Genomic DNA, 20,161 nt, shown 5'->3' on the forward strand with positions numbered 1-20,161 from the left:
AGAGTAATCTCCCTCTTCTTCCCTGTTACGATCTATAGGAGTGTGACGTGCCAACTATGCGGTAAACTACCAACAGGGATACTCCTGGGTAACGTAATTATGGGAAGAGTAATCTCCCTCTTCTTCCCTGTTACGTTCTTAGTGAGTGTGACCGTAACTTGTAAGGCAGGCGTGTGCGGTAAAGTAGTTAGTAATTTTAAAAAAGGTATAATTTTATAATTGAAATGAATATTGAATGTACCGTAATGTGTAATACGATACACATTCGTCCCTTCCTATTGTAGTGCGCCGCCGCAAATACCTGATCGTCTTGTTTCATTATACGAGTCTCCACGTTTACTGGTGGTCCACTTAACCGAGGACACTAAAGACTTATTACGTTAATTGAAAGTAAAATGTAATTCTCTTCTCGAATGTTGTGTAAAGATATTAAACAAATAAGGACATTAGTAAGCTATAGCTAATGTTTGAAATGTACCATGTGTTGTGCGGGATTTCACTAGATAATGAGATGGGCGGCGCTTTTTAGTCAATATACCTCTAACATCCTAAACACGCCACTGCTGTAAATGCTATAAAAGCTAGGTGCCACAGACAACTTCGCCATTAAGTTCTTTAGCAAAAATCAAGATGTTTGCAACAACTGTTCTAGTGTTTACCATCTACTCAGTGGTGTTTGCTGACAAAGGTGAGAGGCCCTATATTGTTTAGTTTTTATTTGCAATAAACAGTCCTATGTTGTTCATTGATAATGTAGCATATCATTTGTTACATTTTACTTCTCATCTCTAAAGTATTTCTCGACGTATTAATAGGCCTAATTGTTTATTTATAAGTCACGTAATGATGTTGATTTCTCTCTTTTGATAAGATTTGTAGCCTAGTGATGTAATTTAAGTAATATCAGGGAAGAGTGGAAATGAATTTCACTCTTTCCTGGTAATATGGTATAGCTCCATGTTTCCCATTGTCGGTCGTAACTCGTCAACCGAGAATGACTAGCTTATAACTAACTTATATTCGATTGCGACGTAACGGTAACTAATTGTTTTAATACAGGCGGATAATACATCAATGTCAGTGCAGGGAGTTTACTCCCTGGTCAGTGTGTGCATAATAATCATGGCAGACACACTTAATAAATTATTTTGTTCGTGTGATGGCTAGCGGCACGAATTTACTACAAAATATTCGTGCATGTTTTTTGTTTTTGTTCTTCAGTGTCAGCCATCCCTTGTGTGAATCAGATGAAAGTCGGTTTGGATGTTTACAACAAAAACGTAAATATCCCCGACAAAGCATTCACCTCCAGTTCTCAAGCTACACATGGTTACCGTGCCTCAAGAGGGCGCTTGAATACACGAAATGAAGGGAGCGATAAAAAAGGTGGCTGGATGGCGATACACCGTGACAGGTCACCCTGGATTAAAGTCGATTTGCGAAAACCGTATACACTGTCGGGGATAATCACACAAGGAAGACAATGTGGCAACAACTGGGTTACTGAATATCAACTTCAATACAGTACAAACGGAATCAACTATCATTACATCAGGAGGCCTAACAATGCTTTGGTGGTAATCTTGAATCTCTTAATTTACTAGGCAAGTTCGACCAAAAAAAACATTTTGGCACACATGTCGTTTCATACGAAACACCCGGGGTAAAATTAGTCTGGTGGACTAAAAACATTTAAATGAATTTGAGAAAAGTCTATACAAAACACTCCAAAAATAATTTAAGAAAAAATTATTAGAAACCAAACATAGCTACTTATACAAACTTGAAAACTGTAGTATACTAGGCATAGGCCTACAGCCATTTCTAATATTTTTAAATTTTTTTCACACTTATTGCCAATACGACGTACATTAGTAAAGTTTTTTTTTTTTTTTTATCTTTTGTGGTTAACTACCACCTTTATTCAACATTTACAGAATCTCATATATATATTTACATTATTTTCTGCATATTTTTTTGTTATGTTATCTATTACAAAATATATTGCATGTTTAATGCATGTTTTACATTAGTAAAGTTTATAATAATGTATTTAGGCCATCGTGTCTGACGCATGTATACCTTTTTTATAGACCTTTTCTGGGAACTCTGATCGTAACAGTAAAGTTTGTCACAACTTTCCACTGACACGTGCCCGTTACATTCGAATTCTTCCACGGAAATGGTACGGAAATGGGGCTAGCCTTAGGTTTGAACTTATCTCCGCCGACTGGTAAGTAATCCTCCGTTATCCCTACTCATCATCGTGATTTTTTTCGTATAATCTATAATTATTAAAACTTTCAGATTTGTTTTTCCAGGCTCTGTGATAATCATTTTCTCCTTTCTTTTTCCAGAAAAGATGGCAAAAACTGGAAATTGTCCAACCGAGTCATAGCACTCTTAGTAGTACAGAAATAGTAGTTATTTAAACTAAATATGATCTTAAAACATGATTGTGCAACATATAATTATAGATTTATTTTTAATATAATTGACTAATACAACACAGAAAAGATCAAATCAACATTATCAAATAAAATTGCTTTAAAGATATATTGTCCCCTCAAAAATAATTTTTTAATTTTTTTTTTTTGTTGAATATGCCATTTTAATATCACATAATAGTTATTCACTATGACCAAAAATTTGATCCAAAAAAAAACATTTTCCACCAAAAAAAATGTAATTTAAAGCAAAATATACCTAAATTGTCTGGAAGACAATGGTTTTTGGTTGAAATTAACCATTTCTTTTGTCTTTTTATAAGTGAAATAATTATTTTTTGATGATTTTTTTTCTACAAAAGTGAATAACTTTATTAAAACTGTGAAATTGCCTATTCAAAATCTGATTTTATTAATCTTTATTTTTTCATGTTTTTGGGGGACAATACATCTTTAAATTTTCTTATTTTTGTTAAACCATGGAGGAAATATATATATAATTCCTCGATGGTTTAACAGTATGCAAATCAAAATAAAATGCTATAAATGTAATTACAATTTGCAGAAGATTTGTAACTTGATTCTGAATTATGTTTCAAATATTAAGAATGAACCTGTGGTGTTGAAATAAAAATTAAATCAATAAAATGTATGAGTAGATGCACTTGGAATTAAATGTGTTATTTTGTTCTTTCCACTCATCACACACCCTATGCTACTCAAGTGTGTCGGTACTTTAACGTGTCTTTTAATGTCCACATTATTTTTCATTGCAAAGAAATATACAAACAAACTGAGGAGTATTAACTTTGAAGTAGTTTGAAAGTACCGTCTAACAGAACTGCATTTGAAGTGAATATATTGTGTACGTGAGGCCTGTAGTTCAACTTTTCGTATAATACGAGTATAGACCGTGTTTAACCTTTCTTTAGTTCAGTAAATGTATGTTGCGAACATTTTAATAAACCGTATAAAAAAACTGTTTTCAAAATAGAAACGAACTTTCGAAAACAAATTAATTACAAAACTCCCATAATTTCAAATTATGTATCGATAAATAATTGTAAAATCCGCAGTTTTTGTTTTGTTATTTTAGTTATTTTCTGTGTTTTTTTAAGGGTATACTCATTTATCATACAATTGCGAACAAAAATGTCTTGTTATATACAACCGTGAGTTACGGTTGTCCACGTGCTAGTTGTCTTGGGGAGATATTATTATTACTGTACTTGAAATGTAGGAGGAAGTTTATTATCAAGATATATTATATATTAACCACAAGTTTACAGTAGATACTGTATATCCAGGGAGTGACGGATGTGTTTAAAGCATGTGTATCCTGCAGGGAAGTGAGCCGAATGAACTTCCCGGGTTAACTACAGGTGAGGCTGGAGTTTAATTGGACAGATTAAAGTTAATAAGAGATTCGGTAAATTTCCCCAAAAAATTCAAGGAAATTGTTCGATTGTTTTATGGGAGTGTTTACCCGTTTAAAAGCTATAAAAGTTTGATACCAGTCCCTATATGTTATTCGGTACCTGGGTCGTTAACAAGTAGGCCTCTCGGTATCTTACAAAGTCGAGATGTTTACCTCAACTGTGCTAGTTTTCGTCGTCTACTCCTTGGTGCTTCAAAGTTCCACCGGTAAGTTAACATTTTGTTAAACTATATATTTGAAAAAAAAGTATTTTAGCTTTGTCTGTAAAATGAATAAAGTTAACTTCTTGGAGCATACAAGAAGAGACTAAACAACGTGCTGTATTTTGAGACATTCTTTGGTCTCTTGTTGAAGGTTTAGGCCCATGATCACTTTAATGTTCCACTGATCAACCAATTCAGTTTAACAATCATTGTAGGCCTAATATTCCTACTGTGATTCTAGCACATACTACTTTTTAGATCCTGTTTTGGGGGCCTATCTGGTAGTAGTATTAGTCACGGGTCTGTTTCTGCTGCATCTCTCAACATTCGAACTTTTTTGTAAACATTTTGAGAAACATTATTTTCTCCATAATTAATAACATTGTGAAGAATTGCGTAATTCTGGTTTTTAATATAGGCCTACTCAAAAAGGTAAAAAATCGTTAAAATGATTCTGAAATGTGTACAGAAACAGAAACATTCCTTATGGATGTATTGAGAAGATTTGATCATGATGGATGCTAATGTAGAAATAATCATGTATGAAACGCCATATGTGAATTATACTAAATATTTACCCCATCAGCGGCAAAGTGTACTGAATACAACATCGGTCTGGATGTCGACAATCTAAACACGTACATCACCGACAGTGCATTCACCTCCAGTTCTCAAGCTACATATGGTTACCGTGCCGCAAGAGGCCGATTGAATACTCGATATGAGGGGACGAGCGATAAAAAAGGCGGATGGATGGCGTCAAGTTCCGATGATAACCCCTGGATTGAAGTGGATCTGCAAGGTGACTATAGTTTGACAGGGATAACCACACAAGGAAGACAGTGCGGTAACAACTGGGTTACCAAATTTCAAGTTCAATACAGGAAAGATGGGGATAATAACTATTTTGACAGTTCGGGGACTAACACTGCACAGGTGAGGTTTTGCTTCTGACTTTTACATTCATGGATATAATAACTATTTTGACAGTTCGGGGACTAACACTGCACAGGTGAGGTTTTGCTTCTGAACATTCATGGATATCAATCGCGACGTCGATGAAGTTTTTTTCCTCACTTTTTTGGTTATTTTTATTTTAAGTGTAACTATTGTACATTTTTTTGGCTAAAAACGAATAAATAAAGGAAAAAGTACATTGTACTGTACTCAATGAATCATCTTGAACGCGCGCGTCAATTTTCATTCTTCTCTAAGATAAGATAAGATAGGCTTCTTTGTTGTCCTCCAGGTACAAAAATATACAATAAGAAAATTTAGTAATGCTAATTGTTAGGCCCACTGAACTATGGGCGGCCATTAGGGCCAAAATAGACAAACGTTTGTCTATTTTGGCCCTGATGGCCGCCCATACTGAACTGACAAACTGCACCAATTGTATGGTTCTAATCTAAGTATTTGTAATTTGTAAATAGACATTTGATGGAAACAGTGATCGAAACACTGAGGTTACGAACAGCTTTCCCAAGTTGACGGCTCGTTACATACGGATTCTTCCAACGGATTGGTACGGCAGTGGTGCTAGTCTTAGGTTTGACCTTATCGCTTGTGATTGGTAAGTAAACTCATTTGCATATTCCTCTGCTCAAACAACTACAGTTGTAATTTGTACACTAAATAACAAAACGTTTTCATAATAATTATCTTTCGTTTATTTTTTTTAGATAAATTGTTTGAAGATAAGAGAGAAACTGTCGAGGCAAATCCGACTCAGCTAATGCTTATTGAATTCAATGATGAATGATACTAACATTGCCAAAATGGTACTAATACAAAATACCGTTATTCCAATAAAGATTGCAGTTTTTATTTTCAAATAGAATTATTTTTTCTTAAATAAAACATGAGGTTAATTAAATTGTGTGCTGTATTCGAATTTGTTTTCATCCCAACTTACGCTAAGAAATGTGTCTTATATTCTGACAAAAATAACAAAAACATTGGGTTTTAGTGTATCACTACTAGTTATCTTCTGAAAAGCTGCACTAGCAACATCATTAAAAATATTAAGAATGAATTATTCGTTACGTTTATACAATTTACCATTTCTAAAAAGAAGAGATACGATATTACAACGATGTCGAAATGTGGTATACTTTTCTCCTATAAACACGTTTGGAGAATGCGTCGTAGAATTCGAGCATATTTATTATATACATTACACATGCAAATTAATGACGTTTTTTAGAACAAAAGTTTAGTAATTCGGATCGGTTCAATACAGCATCTAAACGTTTTATAAAGTTTGAACCACGACGTTTTACCAATGTTGTCTGCCTTCGGGATGCTGGAAAAGAAATGGAAATCACTCACTTCATTGATCCCCTCGTCACCAAAATCAACAATACCAGAAATAAACAATGTGCTATACAAATCAGCAGTTTTCGTGCCATAATTAATGCTATTTTGCGATTTCAATTAATAGTAATGATAACAATAAGTAAAACCTGATTTAATTATGTTGCTATCTCTTTGGTGATGATATACGTTCAACGGGAACACGATATACACACATCGCTCTCCATAGATGTATCCACTTATAATTGGTGAATACAAAACACAAACGTTATTTGAAATATACACGACCTATGGAAGAGACATAATCCAGAGGACTATCCGATTTGGTTGCCGTGTTAAGTTCACAATTTCCGGATGACTTCTGATAGTTCATAGACAAGCACGCTGAGTGTTCTTTGCACTTTAACAAACATTCCAAGATGCTTCGAGCGTACACATTCGAGAAGACGTGGTTCATTAAGATGTTGTTGTCGTACTTTACCAGTTGGCTAATAGTTAATGAAGTATCTGAAGAAAGATAAAATAGTAAACTAATTAAATAATGTAAGATGATAAAATGTGGAGTACTTTTGAAAAAACCCTATATTTTACCACGATCTTTTCAATTCGCCATTTTGAGAGATGCGAAGGTCGGTACTCCAAAAAACAATTAGCTATTTTATATAGTGATATACATACCTAATAATTAGCTATTTTATATAGTGATATACATACCTAATAATTAGCTATTTTATATAGTGATATACATACCTAATAATTGACATTCAGTTGAGTAGTACCATGGTGTACATGCGCATTCATATCGGTCAACGTAATCAGTACACGTTCCCCCATTCTGACATGGATTCGACAAGCATTCGTCAATTTCTGAAAGCAAATTTGCATATTTAACGAGTTGTTTTTTTTTCTTTTGCGTCATGCAAAAAAGATTGCACAACGCCCCAAGTCTGTATAGTTAGTGTGCTTTTATGTTGTCGATTTTTGTCTGTAAACATACTAATATTCTAGCAAAGTATTACACTTATGAAACGCCATGTACGCAAACATATTTATATTTTGCCAATAAGTCGAAAGGTCGTCTAGAAACAAGACTCATAGTTGTATTCCATTTACATCTAGACGTGTGTTCACACGAGTCTTTTTACAAAGTTGACACATTTTTCTTTACCACTTACCAATTTCACAGTGCGTTCCTTCCCACGCAGACGTACAATCACACGTGTATTGGTTGATGTCATCTACACACGTTCCGCCATTTTGACACGGAGATGATGCACACTCATTTATATCTATTACAAAATTACATCATTATGTTCAATAGGTTTTATCACCGTCTGTGGGCGATTGCCCACTTAAAAACTTAATTGCAACCAGCTATACCCATGGGAGCGCGACCTGTGCGAGATAGCCTATATGATGGCGATTGGACGGTAGCTACCAGATCCAGATCCAGATCCAGAAACCTTCCCGAAATATTGACACCCCAACCCCGCAAAGCAGCATTTTCCTTTTTTTGGTACAAGATTGAAGAAACTGTTTGCTTACATTCAAAGTTCCGTAGGCATGTTCTAATAAGAATAATAAATCTAAAGACATTTTAACAAATCTAAACGCATTTGAAATAAAGCGTCAACAAAGATATACAAAATTAGGCTGACTTACTTGTTTCACAGTTAACTCCTGTTATTCCCGGAACGCATGCGCAAGTATACATGCTGCTTCCATCCGTGCACGCACCATTATATTGACACGGGTTAGACGCGCACTCATCAATCACTACAGTATAAACAAAGATAATAAACGCATTGAGTAAGTGCTACTGTAGTTGAGTCAACAACTATAGGTCTGTATGTACAGACTGGTAGGCCCTACTTAGTTTAAAAGAAACATGTCGTCAGTTACGATATGTAAACTTAACGTTTTATTTATACTTTATTGTTATTTACACATCACATAATAATTTTCGCATTTCTACTTCAATACGACAAATGAACTACTTACACTGGCATACACTGCCATAGAAACCAGTTGTACAGGAACATGTATACGACGCAATACCATCGGTGCACGCTCCACCATTTTGACAAGGTCCTGTAGCACATTCATCAATATCTTTAAAAAAAATAATTTTATACTGTATAAGCCTACTTTCAATTTAATTATTTATATTCAATAAAAACAAAACATGCACAGCAGGGTATACCACCAATTAGTATAGAATTTTTTTCTTTGGTTGTTTTGTTTACCATGGTTTTGTTAATGTTGTATGTATTTTGTCGAAATTTCAATAAATACATATAGGCCTAATAAATAACAACAAATGTTGACACCTACCACATACAACGCCAATATCCTCACCATGACTGCAATCATTACCACCCCATGATGGAAAATAACAGTGCCATAGATAAGACTCATATCCTGAACAACCTAAATCATCAAGCCAAATAGGACCGCCTCCACTCCCAAAAGATTTCACACTAACAACATCGTTAAAGCCAACAGATCTGCATGCGACTCTTCCTTCAGCTGTAGAGAAGCTATCGTCACAAACTGTTCCCCACTGCCAGTTGTTACTGCAACTCCCCCAGCTGCACGATGTTGTGTAATAGTAAACCTCTACTCGGCCCTCATAATATGCACCGCCGCTAAGTCGTATGCTTTCTGTAACAAAGTACGAAAGTCCATGATGAAATGTATTACGCATTTAAGTTATTAAAACATAATTTAGTATTCATAAACTACCGTATTAAAGATTATTATATTGCCCCCCCCCCCCCCCCCTGAACAATTTGTGTTTTTTTTAATATATCATTTTAATTTCACATAGGGCCTAATCACTTTTACCAAACATTGGGTCGGGAAAAACAATTATTTACCTAAAAAAACTATAATTCAAAGCAAAACAAGGCCATATACATTGAGTTAGTGTTAGTGTTTACCGAACGACCAACCGACCGACAGTGAGCTGTAGAGTCGCGTTGCACGCGACTAAAAATAGTCAAATTGGCTGTCAGAAAATGGATAACCGTTTATTTTGTCAATTTATAAGTGAAAACATTACTTTTTCGAGATTTTTTTCCACATAAGTGATTAACTGAACTACAAAATGGCATGTTAAAGTCTGATTTTATTCATCTTCATTTTCCTTCTTTTTTGGGGGGATATCTGCAGCATTAAAGACGATAGTACCAGCAAAATGTTTATATAACAATTGGTATAACGTGGACAAAAGCAGCATAAAATAGAGAGGCCTTCATCTTCATTTAGGCCTCTGTTTTAATTCACCTGTGCGCACTTTATCGAAACTTTGATCATCGGCCACCGCTACCGTTCTACGTCAACATATTATGATTCTGCAATAATTTATTAGTTATCCGCTTGGTATACCAAGCGGATAACTCCTTGTAATTGTATGAGATCAATATTTTTTTTCTGTATTATTAGTTATCCGCTTAGTAGCGGATAACTCCTTGTAATCGTCCTGTTACTTTTTTTTTTTTTTTTTTTAGTTATCCGCTTGGTATACCAAGCGGATAACTCCTTGTAATTGTATGAGATCAATATTTTTTTTCTGTATTATTCTTCTTTCCTTCCTTCCTTTTTGTGAGTCGTGTTCCTCTAAAATGTGTAAACATAACATTTCATAACTTTGACAACATATGGGCATTTACGTGAAGTTGTGCACCTCCTATTTTTGAATGACGTCATAGTTGCGCAACGTGACTTATGCGCAATTTTATGAATTTCAATGATTGATCATAGATTAAAAACCAAAAGTCATTTAGTATTGACACTTTGACAAAATTTAAGTCATATCAGGGGCAAACTTTCTACGGATTAAAAATGGCATGTTTGACAAGAAGTTACGCGCGCACGCGCATTTAAAATTTCAAAATGCGCAAAATTAATTTCTAATCAACTTTTTACGCGTTTCTTGTCATTTTGAGCATGTCAAAAATTCCCACGGGCGCGCAATTTTTTATGCGCGCGGTGCGCACATAGCGTTAAAAACATATTTTTTTCTCTTGAATTATATTTTTCAAGCCTTTCCCAGTGATTTTGAAAACAATTTAGACCTTTTCCAGTTTAAATAACGCCATACGAACACGTTGAATTAGACAATTCGTGCGCGTTTTTTATGAAAAAGCTTAAAAAATCGTCAAAATTATGTCTTTTTTTAAACAGTCATAGTTTCTAAAGTAAACCGTTAACCGTTTATTTTTATTACAAAATCTAGAAGTTGATGAGTTGTAGATATCGGATCATGCATCAATAAGGCTAAAAAAACATTGTGACGTCATCGTATGGCCACACGAATGTAAAATATAGGATTTTTGTCTCTTTCGTTATTGCTCATCACATTCAATGGAGCGCATCGCGCTTATCTGTATTCCTTTTTCTCCTACATTTATATATTGTGTAGGTCAATCAACCTTCTTTAGCATGAGATAAAAATATTTTAATTTTTATGACGTCATCATGCCTAAAAATTTTAATTACGTGGGTCATTAATTTCATCTTTACAGTAAATTTTAATCTGTAATAGCTCGTAAGAATAAAATGTGATAATCACGATTAAAACGTTTTCTGGAAGCTATTGGATTGTAGATACGAATTCATGTAAACATTTTGCCAATCGGATGTTGTGACGTCATCATATGGCCAGTTGAATAAAAAAAGTCGTATTTTCATATTTTGCGTAATAGTTCATCACATTTAAAAGGGTGCGCATCTATATTTTACGTATTCAAATTTCTTCTACACGTTAATATGTTGTTCCTGAGATAATTTCCTTCTGAAATTGCTATCTAAGTGTTTCATTTTGATACCGTCGCCATGTTAAAAATTGGAATAAATGGCGGGTCCCGTAATTTCACCTATTCTACACTGTATGTAATATGTATACAGCTTATACTGTTTGCATGTATATACTATATGACACAAAATTCAGCACTAACAGCATGTCATATTCTTCAGTTCTTGTCATAATGCCATAATCTTTATCTGTGTGCAATATTCCAACGTATGACGTGCACGTGGCGTTTGTCGTGGTGCGGATAACTAACTCGTCAAAGTGACGAGTTTCATGTCTAGTTTCTTATTTCTTTCTCCCTCATTTTTGTGTCTCACGTATCTCAAAAACTTGTAAACATAACATTTCATAACTTTGTCAACATATGGGCATTTACGTGAAGTTGTGCACCTCCTATTTTTGAATGACGTCAGAGTTGCGCAACGTGACTTACGCGCAATTTTATGAATTTCAATGATTGATTATAGATTAAAAACCAAAAGTCATTTAGTATTGACACTTTGACAAAATTTAAGTCATATCAGGGGCAAACTTTCTACGGATTAAAAATGGCATGTTTCACAAGAAGTTACGCGCGCACGCGCATTTAAAATTTCAAAATGCGCAAAATTAATTTCTAATCAACTTTTTATGCGTTTCTTGTCATTTTGAGCATGTCAAAAATTCCCACGGGCGCGCAATTTTTTACGCACGCGGTGCGCACGTAGCGTTAAAAACATATTTTTTTCTCTTGAATTATATTTTTCAAGTCTTTCCTAGTAATTTTGAAAACAATTTAGACCTTTTCCAGTTTAAATAACGCCATACGAACACGTTAAATAAGACAATTCGTGCGCGTTTTTTATGAAAAAGCTTAAAAAATCGTCAAAATTATGTCTTTTTTTAAACAGTCATAGTTTCTAAAGTAAACCGTGAACCGTTTATTTTTATTACAAAATCTAGAAGTTGATGAGTTGTAGATATCGGATCATGCATCGATAAGGCTAAAAAAACATTGTAACGTCATCGTATGGCCACACGAATGTAAAATATAGGATTTTTGTCTCTTTCGTTATTGCTCATCACATTCAATGGAGCGCATCACGCTTATCTGTATTCCTTTTTCTCCTAAATTTATATATTGTGTAGGTCAATCAACTTTCTTTAGCATGAGATAAAAATATTTTAATTTTTATGACGTCATCATGCCTAAAAATTTTAATTACATGGGTCATTAATTTCATCTTTACAGTAAATTTTAATCTGTAATAGCTCGTAAGAATAAAATGTGATAATCACGATTAAAACGTTTTCTGGAAGCTATTGGATTGTAGATACGAATTCATGTAAACATTTTGCCAATCGGATGTTGTGACGTCATCATATGGCCAGTTGAATAAAAAAAGTCGTATTTTCATATTTTGCGTAATAGTTCATCACATTTAATTCTTCTTTCCTTCCTTCCTTTTTGTGAGTCGTGTTCCTCTAAAATGTGTAAACATAACATTTCATAACTTTGACAACATATGGGCATTTACGTGAAGTTGTGCACCTCCTATTTTTGAATGACGTCATAGTTGCGCAACGTGACTTATGCGCAATTTTATGAATTTCAATGATTGATCATAGATTAAAAACCAAAAGTCATTTAGTATTGACACTTTGACAAAATTTAAGTCATATCAGGGGCAAACTTTCTACGGATTAAAAATGGCATGTTTGACAAGAAGTTACGCGCGCACGCGCATTTAAAATTTCAAAATGCGCAAAATTAATTTCTAATCAACTTTTTACGCGTTTCTTGTCATTTTGAGCATGTCAAAAATTCCCACGGGCGCGCAATTTTTTATGCGCGCGGTGCGCACATAGCGTTATAAACATATTTTTTTCTCTTGAATTATATTTTTCAAGCCTTTCCCAGTGATTTTGAAAACAATTTAGACCTTTTCCAGTTTAAATAACGCCATACGAACACGTTGAATTAGACAATTCGTGCGCGTTTTTTATGAAAAAGCTTAAAAAAATCGTCAAAATTATGTCTTTTTTTAAACAGTCATAGTTTCTAAAGTAAACCGTTAACCGTTTATTTTTATTACAAAATCTAGAAGTTGATGAGTTGTAGATATCGGATCATGCATCAATAAGGCTAAAAAAACATTGTGACGTCATCGTATGGCCACACGAATGTAAAATATAGGATTTTTGTCTCTTTCGTTATTGCTCATCACATTCAATGGAGCGCATCGCGCTTATCTGTATTCCTTTTTCTCCTACATTTATATATTGTGTAGGTCAATCAACTTTCTTTAGCATGAGATAAAAATATTTTAATTTTTATGACGTCATCATGCCTAAAAATTTTAATTACGTGGGTCATTAATTTCATCTTTACAGTAAATTTTAATCTGTAATAGCTCGTAAGAATAAAATGTGATAATCACGATTAAAACGTTTTCTGGAAGCTATTGGATTGTAGATACGAATTCATGTAAACATTTTGCCAATCGGATGTTGTGACGTCATCATATGGCCAGTTGAATAAAAAAAGTCGTATTTTCATATTTTGCGTAATAGTTCATCACATTTAAAAGGGTGCGCATCTATATTTTACGTATTCAAATTTCTTCTACACGTTAATATGTTGTTCCTGAGATAATTTCCTTCTGAAATTGCTATCTAAGTGTTTCATTTTGATACCGTCGCCATGTTAAAAATTGGAATAAATGGCGGGTCCCGTAATTTCACCTATTCTACACTGTATGTAATATGTATACAGCTTATACTGTTTGCATGTATATACTATATGACACAAAATTCAGCACTAACAGCATGTCATATTCTTCAGTTCTTGTCATAATGCCATAATCTTTATCTGTGTGCAATATTCCAACGTATGACGTGCACGTGGCGTTTGTCGTGGTGCGGATAACTAACTCGTCAAAGTGACGAGTTTCATGTCTAGTTGAAATTAATGTATTTTATATTTTATATTACAGACTAAATTAAATTATGAAATATATTTTAAACTTACGTGAATTAACGAAGTCAAACCCGAAAAATATTCCAATAATCGCCAGCATTTCAAGAACGATTCGATACATCCTGATCCCGCTGATAGATGTTCACATGTAAGAAGTCAGAACAGAATAGCCGCGACAGCCGCGACACCCATGGACATTGGTCACTCTCGAGTGAACAATACTTCGTAGGAGTGTGAATTAATTGGTGCAATTGGTAATCAATACTTCATCGTGCTGCCATTCTTCTTCAATAATATAAGACAATAAGGAAGAATTTCTACAACTTAGTTAATTGAAAATAAAAAGATTGTTATTGTTAATTACCTTAAACTGTATGACCTTTGTTTAAGTATTACTTTTTTAATGATAACACCTTAGAAATTATTACAACAAATTATTGAAAATGTTGTTTTTGTCTCAATTATTTCAAATCTCGCTAAGAGCCAGTCATTTTATTGCCTTTGTTCATTGTATCAGCGGCATTTAATTTTTCAAATATTTTGAAATAGCAGTACTTTTATCCATTTATCATTTACATCATCTTTTTTTAATTGCCCTGTGTCATTTTGCAATTAAGTTATCTCTTCTTTTGAAATGACGGTAGCATAACATAACCTGATCACCTGTTTATTGCTTCCTTTACCGTCATCCGTTTGATATTGATTTTTCCCCGATGCATTGATTTTGTCCAACCTGCGTAATTAAGTTCATCTATGTGACCAAATTGCCTATAAGGTTATAATAATCTAGACTATTGAAACAATTTCTATTTCAATTAATATTTTAGGAGTAAGTTTTCTATTTTGTCGATCTAATACATACAATAAATAAGTAGAAATAAAGTACTTAATGTACTATCACTAGTGTAGTTTATTTATTTATTTCATAAAACCTTCAGAAGGAGAAGCAGCCTTGTATAAATCAATATTTAAAATGACAATAATAATCTGTAAATGCTATCTAAATCGTTATTAAATAATAACACACTGTCACAAATACCGTGGTCAATACAAAAAGTATTTTTAAAATGCGACTTAACTTTCTTACAATAATTAACATTAAAATAGACTTAATAAGTGAAGCAAGCAGAAATTATTAACACGAGAAACTAAGGTACCTTTAATATTAGACGTTTTATTATTAAAATATCAGTTTAATAAATGAATTGTATTAACTTTGGATTCAAACTAGGAGCTTTTGTGATTATAAGAGTGTTTAGATAGGAAATTATTAAAACAAAAGTAACGGCTGCGAAGAGTGGAGGAAGTGTTTGTGTATTTACAGTTGTGTTAATTTAGTTGTGCTTAATACTGTTTCATTTCTTTTCTTTATTCGAATTCAAAACAATATAACATTTAAAAAAAACAGTACGGGAATGAATTCAGGGCAGCACAAAAAAGTAACCAATGGTCAAACTCAGTTCCATTGTGGCCCTAAGAATGAACTAGGTAGGCCTACATAAGGATAAAATATCAATAAAATGGTGGTTAGATACCTCCACTTTCAAGTGCATGTTTAGTTGGCCTTTGGTGTACAGTTTGTGTATTTATATATATTTATTTCGTTTAAGGTGCATGTGGGTGGTGGGTATTCGAACGGAGTGCTTATTTGAGCGTTTACAATTTAGTGTAATAATACAGTACTTCATGCTTTATTACTCAATCGATTGATCTTATCTATTGAACGTATTTGGTTCTTCTATTATTGATCCGACCAGGAAATGTTTCAGCCAACCGTGACATTATGTAATATATTTCTGTTGATAGGATACGGTTACTAAGATATGGTTCCGGAATTACGGCATAGGAACTACGACCGGTAAATAGTTGTTAATAGAGAGCCAGGACTTTACATTTTACACTCTGAGAAAACTATCTTTTTTTGTTGTTAAGATAAAAAAAAATGATTGTTTGCATTTTCTTAAAAGATACATTTGTTTTTGCCCTTGTGCCTGTTTTCATACTTCTATCTATATAGTATGCTATTTTGTAACAGGAGTTTCTACTTATTCCCCTTTCCATTCTTTTTTTTTGTAATGATTATTTATGTATATGTTTATTTTTTTGTGAATGGCAATAAAGAAAGAAAGAAACAAACAAACACAATTTATTTCTCTGTACACTCTAGTTTCACAAAGTTACTACTAGAAATGAAATTAATATTACAAACAATAAATACATTTAAGTAAATCAGTTTGTCAGAATGTTTTGTGCTGTTTGACAATATAAGTACCAACTTTGTATGTATTTTGTATGTTTTCTTAGTTTTAATGATGGAGTAAGATCACTTATTCTGTTTTGGCTCATGCCTATTACTTGTTCATGTTTAATGATGTACTTTATATTATATGTTGGTTTTATAGTAGTTTTATTATTATTATAAACAAGCTTGTAGTACAAGTAACAGTTTCTGTATCATAAGGTAACTCATTTCTAAAAAGAAACCATTATTTGACGTAGATTTTTTGTAGTTTCCTTGTTTCGTATATTTTATAGTTATAATGTATCATCATCATTCGTTAGTTTAAAGAAATGATGAAAACACATAAAAATAATACATACATTATCGGAAATAAAATGAAATACATTGTTCTCTTGGTAAGTATTATTGCATCTGTAAGAGGGATAGAAAATGAAGAACCGAGCAGAGTCAATAACAACCAGTCATTGGTGTTAGGAGGTCTATTTTGTCCTTATGAACAATCAGAGGTTTACAATTGTGACTGGAAAAACGGAACACCACAGGAAAAATGTACACAATTTCTGATACCATTTTTTCTAGCCTCGACGGTAGCGAAATTTGCGGTTGATGAAATCAACATTAATGGATCACTTTCTAGAAAGCTTGAGTACAAACCTGTTCAGCATTGTGGTTCAGCCGTAGCCAGTGTTGAAGGAATGTCCCGTGTATTGGAGAATGATAATCTAAAAGTTATCATAGCCGGGGAAGTATCTGAAAACTTTATAAGAGTTGGACAGATGGCCTCGGTATATAACATACCCATTATTGCTCCGTACGCTACTAGTGATACCTTCTCGAAGCACATTGACAGCATATATTGGACTTCCTTTCGGACTGTACCCAGTGATAACCATCAGTCAAAGGCGTTGGCCAAACTTTCATTTCATTTTGATTGGAAATGGGTTGGAATGGTTGCAATAGATGACGAATATGGCCGAACTGGGCTAAGAGGAATTGTAAAGGAATTTCAAAAATACAATAAAAATAAAGATGAAGTACCGATCTGCGTTGCTTTTCAGTTTTACATCGATAAAAACAATTTTAACGAGAGTATCGATACTTTCTTTAACATAATGAACAAAACAAGAAATGTGGACGTAGTATATTTCTATACACATTATTCTATGGACATTCATGGATTTTTCAGCAGAGCTGACGACTTTACAATTAATCGTGAGTATTATATTTAATTGGTAGGAATTGGGTTTGCACAATAATGCAGGCAATGGTCTAATGTGCCTCTTTTAAATTACTGATACACTGTTTGGCAGTATAGCTTTTTGAAACCATCATTCCCTATTTAATATTATTGTTTTTTGTTCACATTAATATATAGCATGTGTTTGGATTGCTTCAGAGGGATGGACAGATATAGCACCAGACATTTACGACTATAACGTCGTCGCGTCTGTCCTTGGGATAGACGTTCAATACCAAAAAATACCTAATCTGTTCAAGTTTACTTCGGCATGTGATGCGTTCATGAGCAATACTGACACGCCATCCACCCCCGACTTCCAATTGTGGTTGTGCCAAAATATCTACTCGTTAAATGAGTACTGTGATCTTTGTTCAACCACTTTTGTTGAAAAGAAAACCGCTGTTGATGTAAATGAAGTACTTGAGGCCAATATGGACTATATGGCTTATACAACGTACATTGCAGTGCAAGCTATTTATCAGTCAATTAAAGATATTGAACATTGTCATTACCAAGCAGGCTTACATGATGAGGGTTGTCCAAATATCACCAATTTGTATCCATGGCAATTAATGCTGTACCTAAAAAATGCAAACTTCACCGACAATAATGGTAGTTATTATCAATTTACCGAAAATCAAGATCTTAGCCCTTTGTACATCTACAGAAATACTCAAATTAGAAAAGAAAAACCTCGCTTGCTTACTATAGGCTCGTATTACCTCGATTCGAACAATGATGTTATGTTTAGTATCAACGAATCAGTTATAATGTGGAACCGTACTGGAGGGCAGGTATACCTTGTTTTCTATTTAAAGTACAAAATGTAGTTTTACCATGTGTGTTGTTAGATTTTCTTGGTTAACTTACGATTATCTATTTGTTTCACATCATAGTTGATTTTATTCTTATTTGTATACTTGCATATATTAGGCATATTTTATTCTTATTTTTATACGTATGCATACACTTTTGTTCAAAATTTAGGTACCAAAAGGACGCTGTAGCAACAGCGATTGTCTACCTGGACAATGGATACTAAAAAGTCATATTATCTGTTGCTTTGATTGCTATCCTTGTCCCCCAAACGCCGTATCTTATGGTAACAGTAAGTGTTAATTGTGATATGTTTTATTTATTTATTTGTTGTTCATTCTGTCTTAATACTGAATGACACTTTCCAAAGTAGTTCAGCAAGGAACACTATACTCAAAAATCATTATACTGTAAATGCATTTGCCTTTTGATGGTGGTTTGTAGATTGTCAAGCATTATAAATCAACTAATGTAAATTTTCTTTCTGTTTTTCAGACACTCCAAGCTGTTCTGAATGTTCAAATAAAGAATATGCAAACGATGCCAAAACTGAATGCATACCAAAGAAACAAGGCGTAATACATTATAATAGCAGTGCCGGTGTAGCTTTAGTTTTGTTCAGTTGTAGCGGCAGTGTAGCATCAGTTATAATAGGAGTTGTATTTTACTACAAACGAGAAACTCCTTTGATTAAGGCATCGAGTATATCTCATAGCTTAGCTTTAGTCATCGCAATCGCTTTGAGTTTCCAGACAGTGTTCTTTTATGTTGGAGAACCAAACGATATTACCTGCATATTCAAATCCATTGTCGACCGAGTTCATCTGACATTTGTGATTAGTATCTTCTGTGCCAAGCTATGCATAATTGATAGAGTGTTTAAATCAAATGTGATAGATATCTCAAAGAAAGTTAAACACACAACATGGGTTGCTGTCGTTGCGTTAACATTCATTCATCTCATATTCAATATCATCTACCAATGTGTAGATCCGAGTAAAGCAGAACAAGATTTATCTTACATTCGTACAATGCCGATTTACTGCACAATGTCAACGTCAACATTTCTAACAGTAGCAATATTCCATTTTTTATTGTCTGCTGCTTGCTTTATCTTTTCATTTCGCGCGCGATTTTTGCCAAAACGATTCCAAGATACCCGTCTGCTCTGGTTCATTATGTTTACAATGTGTCTTTTGCTCTTTCTTTCAATTCCCGCGCATTTCATACCAGCGTCCGATTTAAGCAGACAAACCATTGACGCCATGTTTTTACTGCTTTTTAACTATTTCATCCTAATGGCGTACCATTCCATCAAAATTTACATTACAATATTTAAACCTGTTGTAAATACTAGGCAATATTTTATGCAAAGATTTCGCAACAAGAATGCCACCAAAACTAAACAAAACTAGCATTATGCCTATGTATAAAGTTTCTTTAAAATATATATTTTAAGACCAAAAACTGTATAGAAAAAGCAAAAAAATACAAAATTAAAATAACGCCTTGTGGGCGCTGACTATCCGGAAACCGAAAATAAAATGCTCATAATGAAAGTAACAATTCAAAATGTATTACAAAAACATAGCTAATCTATACCCGTCGTCGTTTAGATTTTAGTTTATACTAACTAACCATTAGTGAATGTAATTTGTCTTAGACTAAATGAACAAGCTTATGA

At 33.6% G+C, this 20,161-nt stretch overlaps 3 protein-coding genes across 3 annotated transcripts in view; 2 read left to right on the plus strand and 1 right to left on the minus strand.

Moving 5' to 3' along the window:
* The window catches only part of LOC144843243 (cell division cycle protein 16 homolog), a 28,172-nt gene extending 13,131 nt beyond the window's left edge, over positions 1–15,041 (plus strand). Inside the window, exon 17 of the transcript XR_013612249.1 lies at positions 14,196–15,041. The gene's annotated coding sequence lies outside the window, so the exon portion shown is untranslated. The remainder of the gene's footprint in view (positions 1–14,195) is intronic.
* LOC144842474 (lactadherin-like) lies at positions 616–5,665 on the plus strand. Its single transcript, XM_078698920.1, has 6 exons — positions 616–688; positions 1,222–1,577; positions 2,094–2,233; positions 4,507–4,520; positions 4,675–5,024; positions 5,522–5,665. The coding sequence occupies exons 1-6, from the start codon at positions 631–633 to the stop codon at positions 5,663–5,665; spliced, it is 1,062 nt and encodes a 353-aa protein (XP_078555046.1). The 5' UTR covers positions 616–630.
* On the minus strand, positions 5,895–14,319 carry LOC144843244 (uncharacterized). The gene is made up of 7 exons (XM_078700037.1): positions 14,231–14,319; positions 8,739–9,068; positions 8,406–8,516; positions 8,067–8,180; positions 7,580–7,693; positions 7,155–7,271; positions 5,895–6,911 (listed from the first exon to the last, which is right to left on the minus strand). Exons 1-7 carry the CDS (start codon positions 14,298–14,300, stop codon positions 6,673–6,675), a joined length of 1,095 nt encoding a protein of 364 aa, XP_078556163.1. The 5' UTR covers positions 14,301–14,319; the 3' UTR covers positions 5,895–6,672.
* Positions 15,042–20,161: the final 5,120 nt, after the last annotated feature.

The sequence above is a fragment of the Antedon bifida genome, chromosome 5 (assembly GCF_963402885.1).
Source record: "Antedon bifida chromosome 5, ecAntBifi1.1, whole genome shotgun sequence".
NCBI classification, from domain to species: Eukaryota; Metazoa; Echinodermata; class Crinoidea; order Comatulida; family Antedonidae; genus Antedon; species Antedon bifida.

Coding starts and splice junctions, on each gene's coding strand:
- LOC144842474 (XM_078698920.1), top strand. CDS start 631: ATGTTTGCAACAACTGTTCTAGTGTTTACCATCTACTCAGTGGTGTTT. Junction 1,578..2,093: donor GGCCTAACAATGCTTTGGTG/GTAATCTTGAAT, acceptor CCTTTTTTATAG/ACCTTTTCTGGGAACTCTGA. Junction 5,025..5,521: donor CGGGGACTAACACTGCACAG/GTGAGGTTTTGC, acceptor ATTTGTAAATAG/ACATTTGATGGAAACAGTGA.
- LOC144843244 (XM_078700037.1), bottom strand. CDS start 14,300: ATGTATCGAATCGTTCTTGAAATGCTGGCGATTATTGGAATATTTTTC. Junction 9,069..14,230: donor GTTTGACTTCGTTAATTCAC/GTAAGTTTAAAA, acceptor ACTTTGTTACAG/AAAGCATACGACTTAGCGGC. Junction 8,181..8,405: donor CTATGGCAGTGTATGCCAGT/GTAAGTAGTTCA, acceptor TTTATACTGTAG/TGATTGATGAGTGCGCGTCT.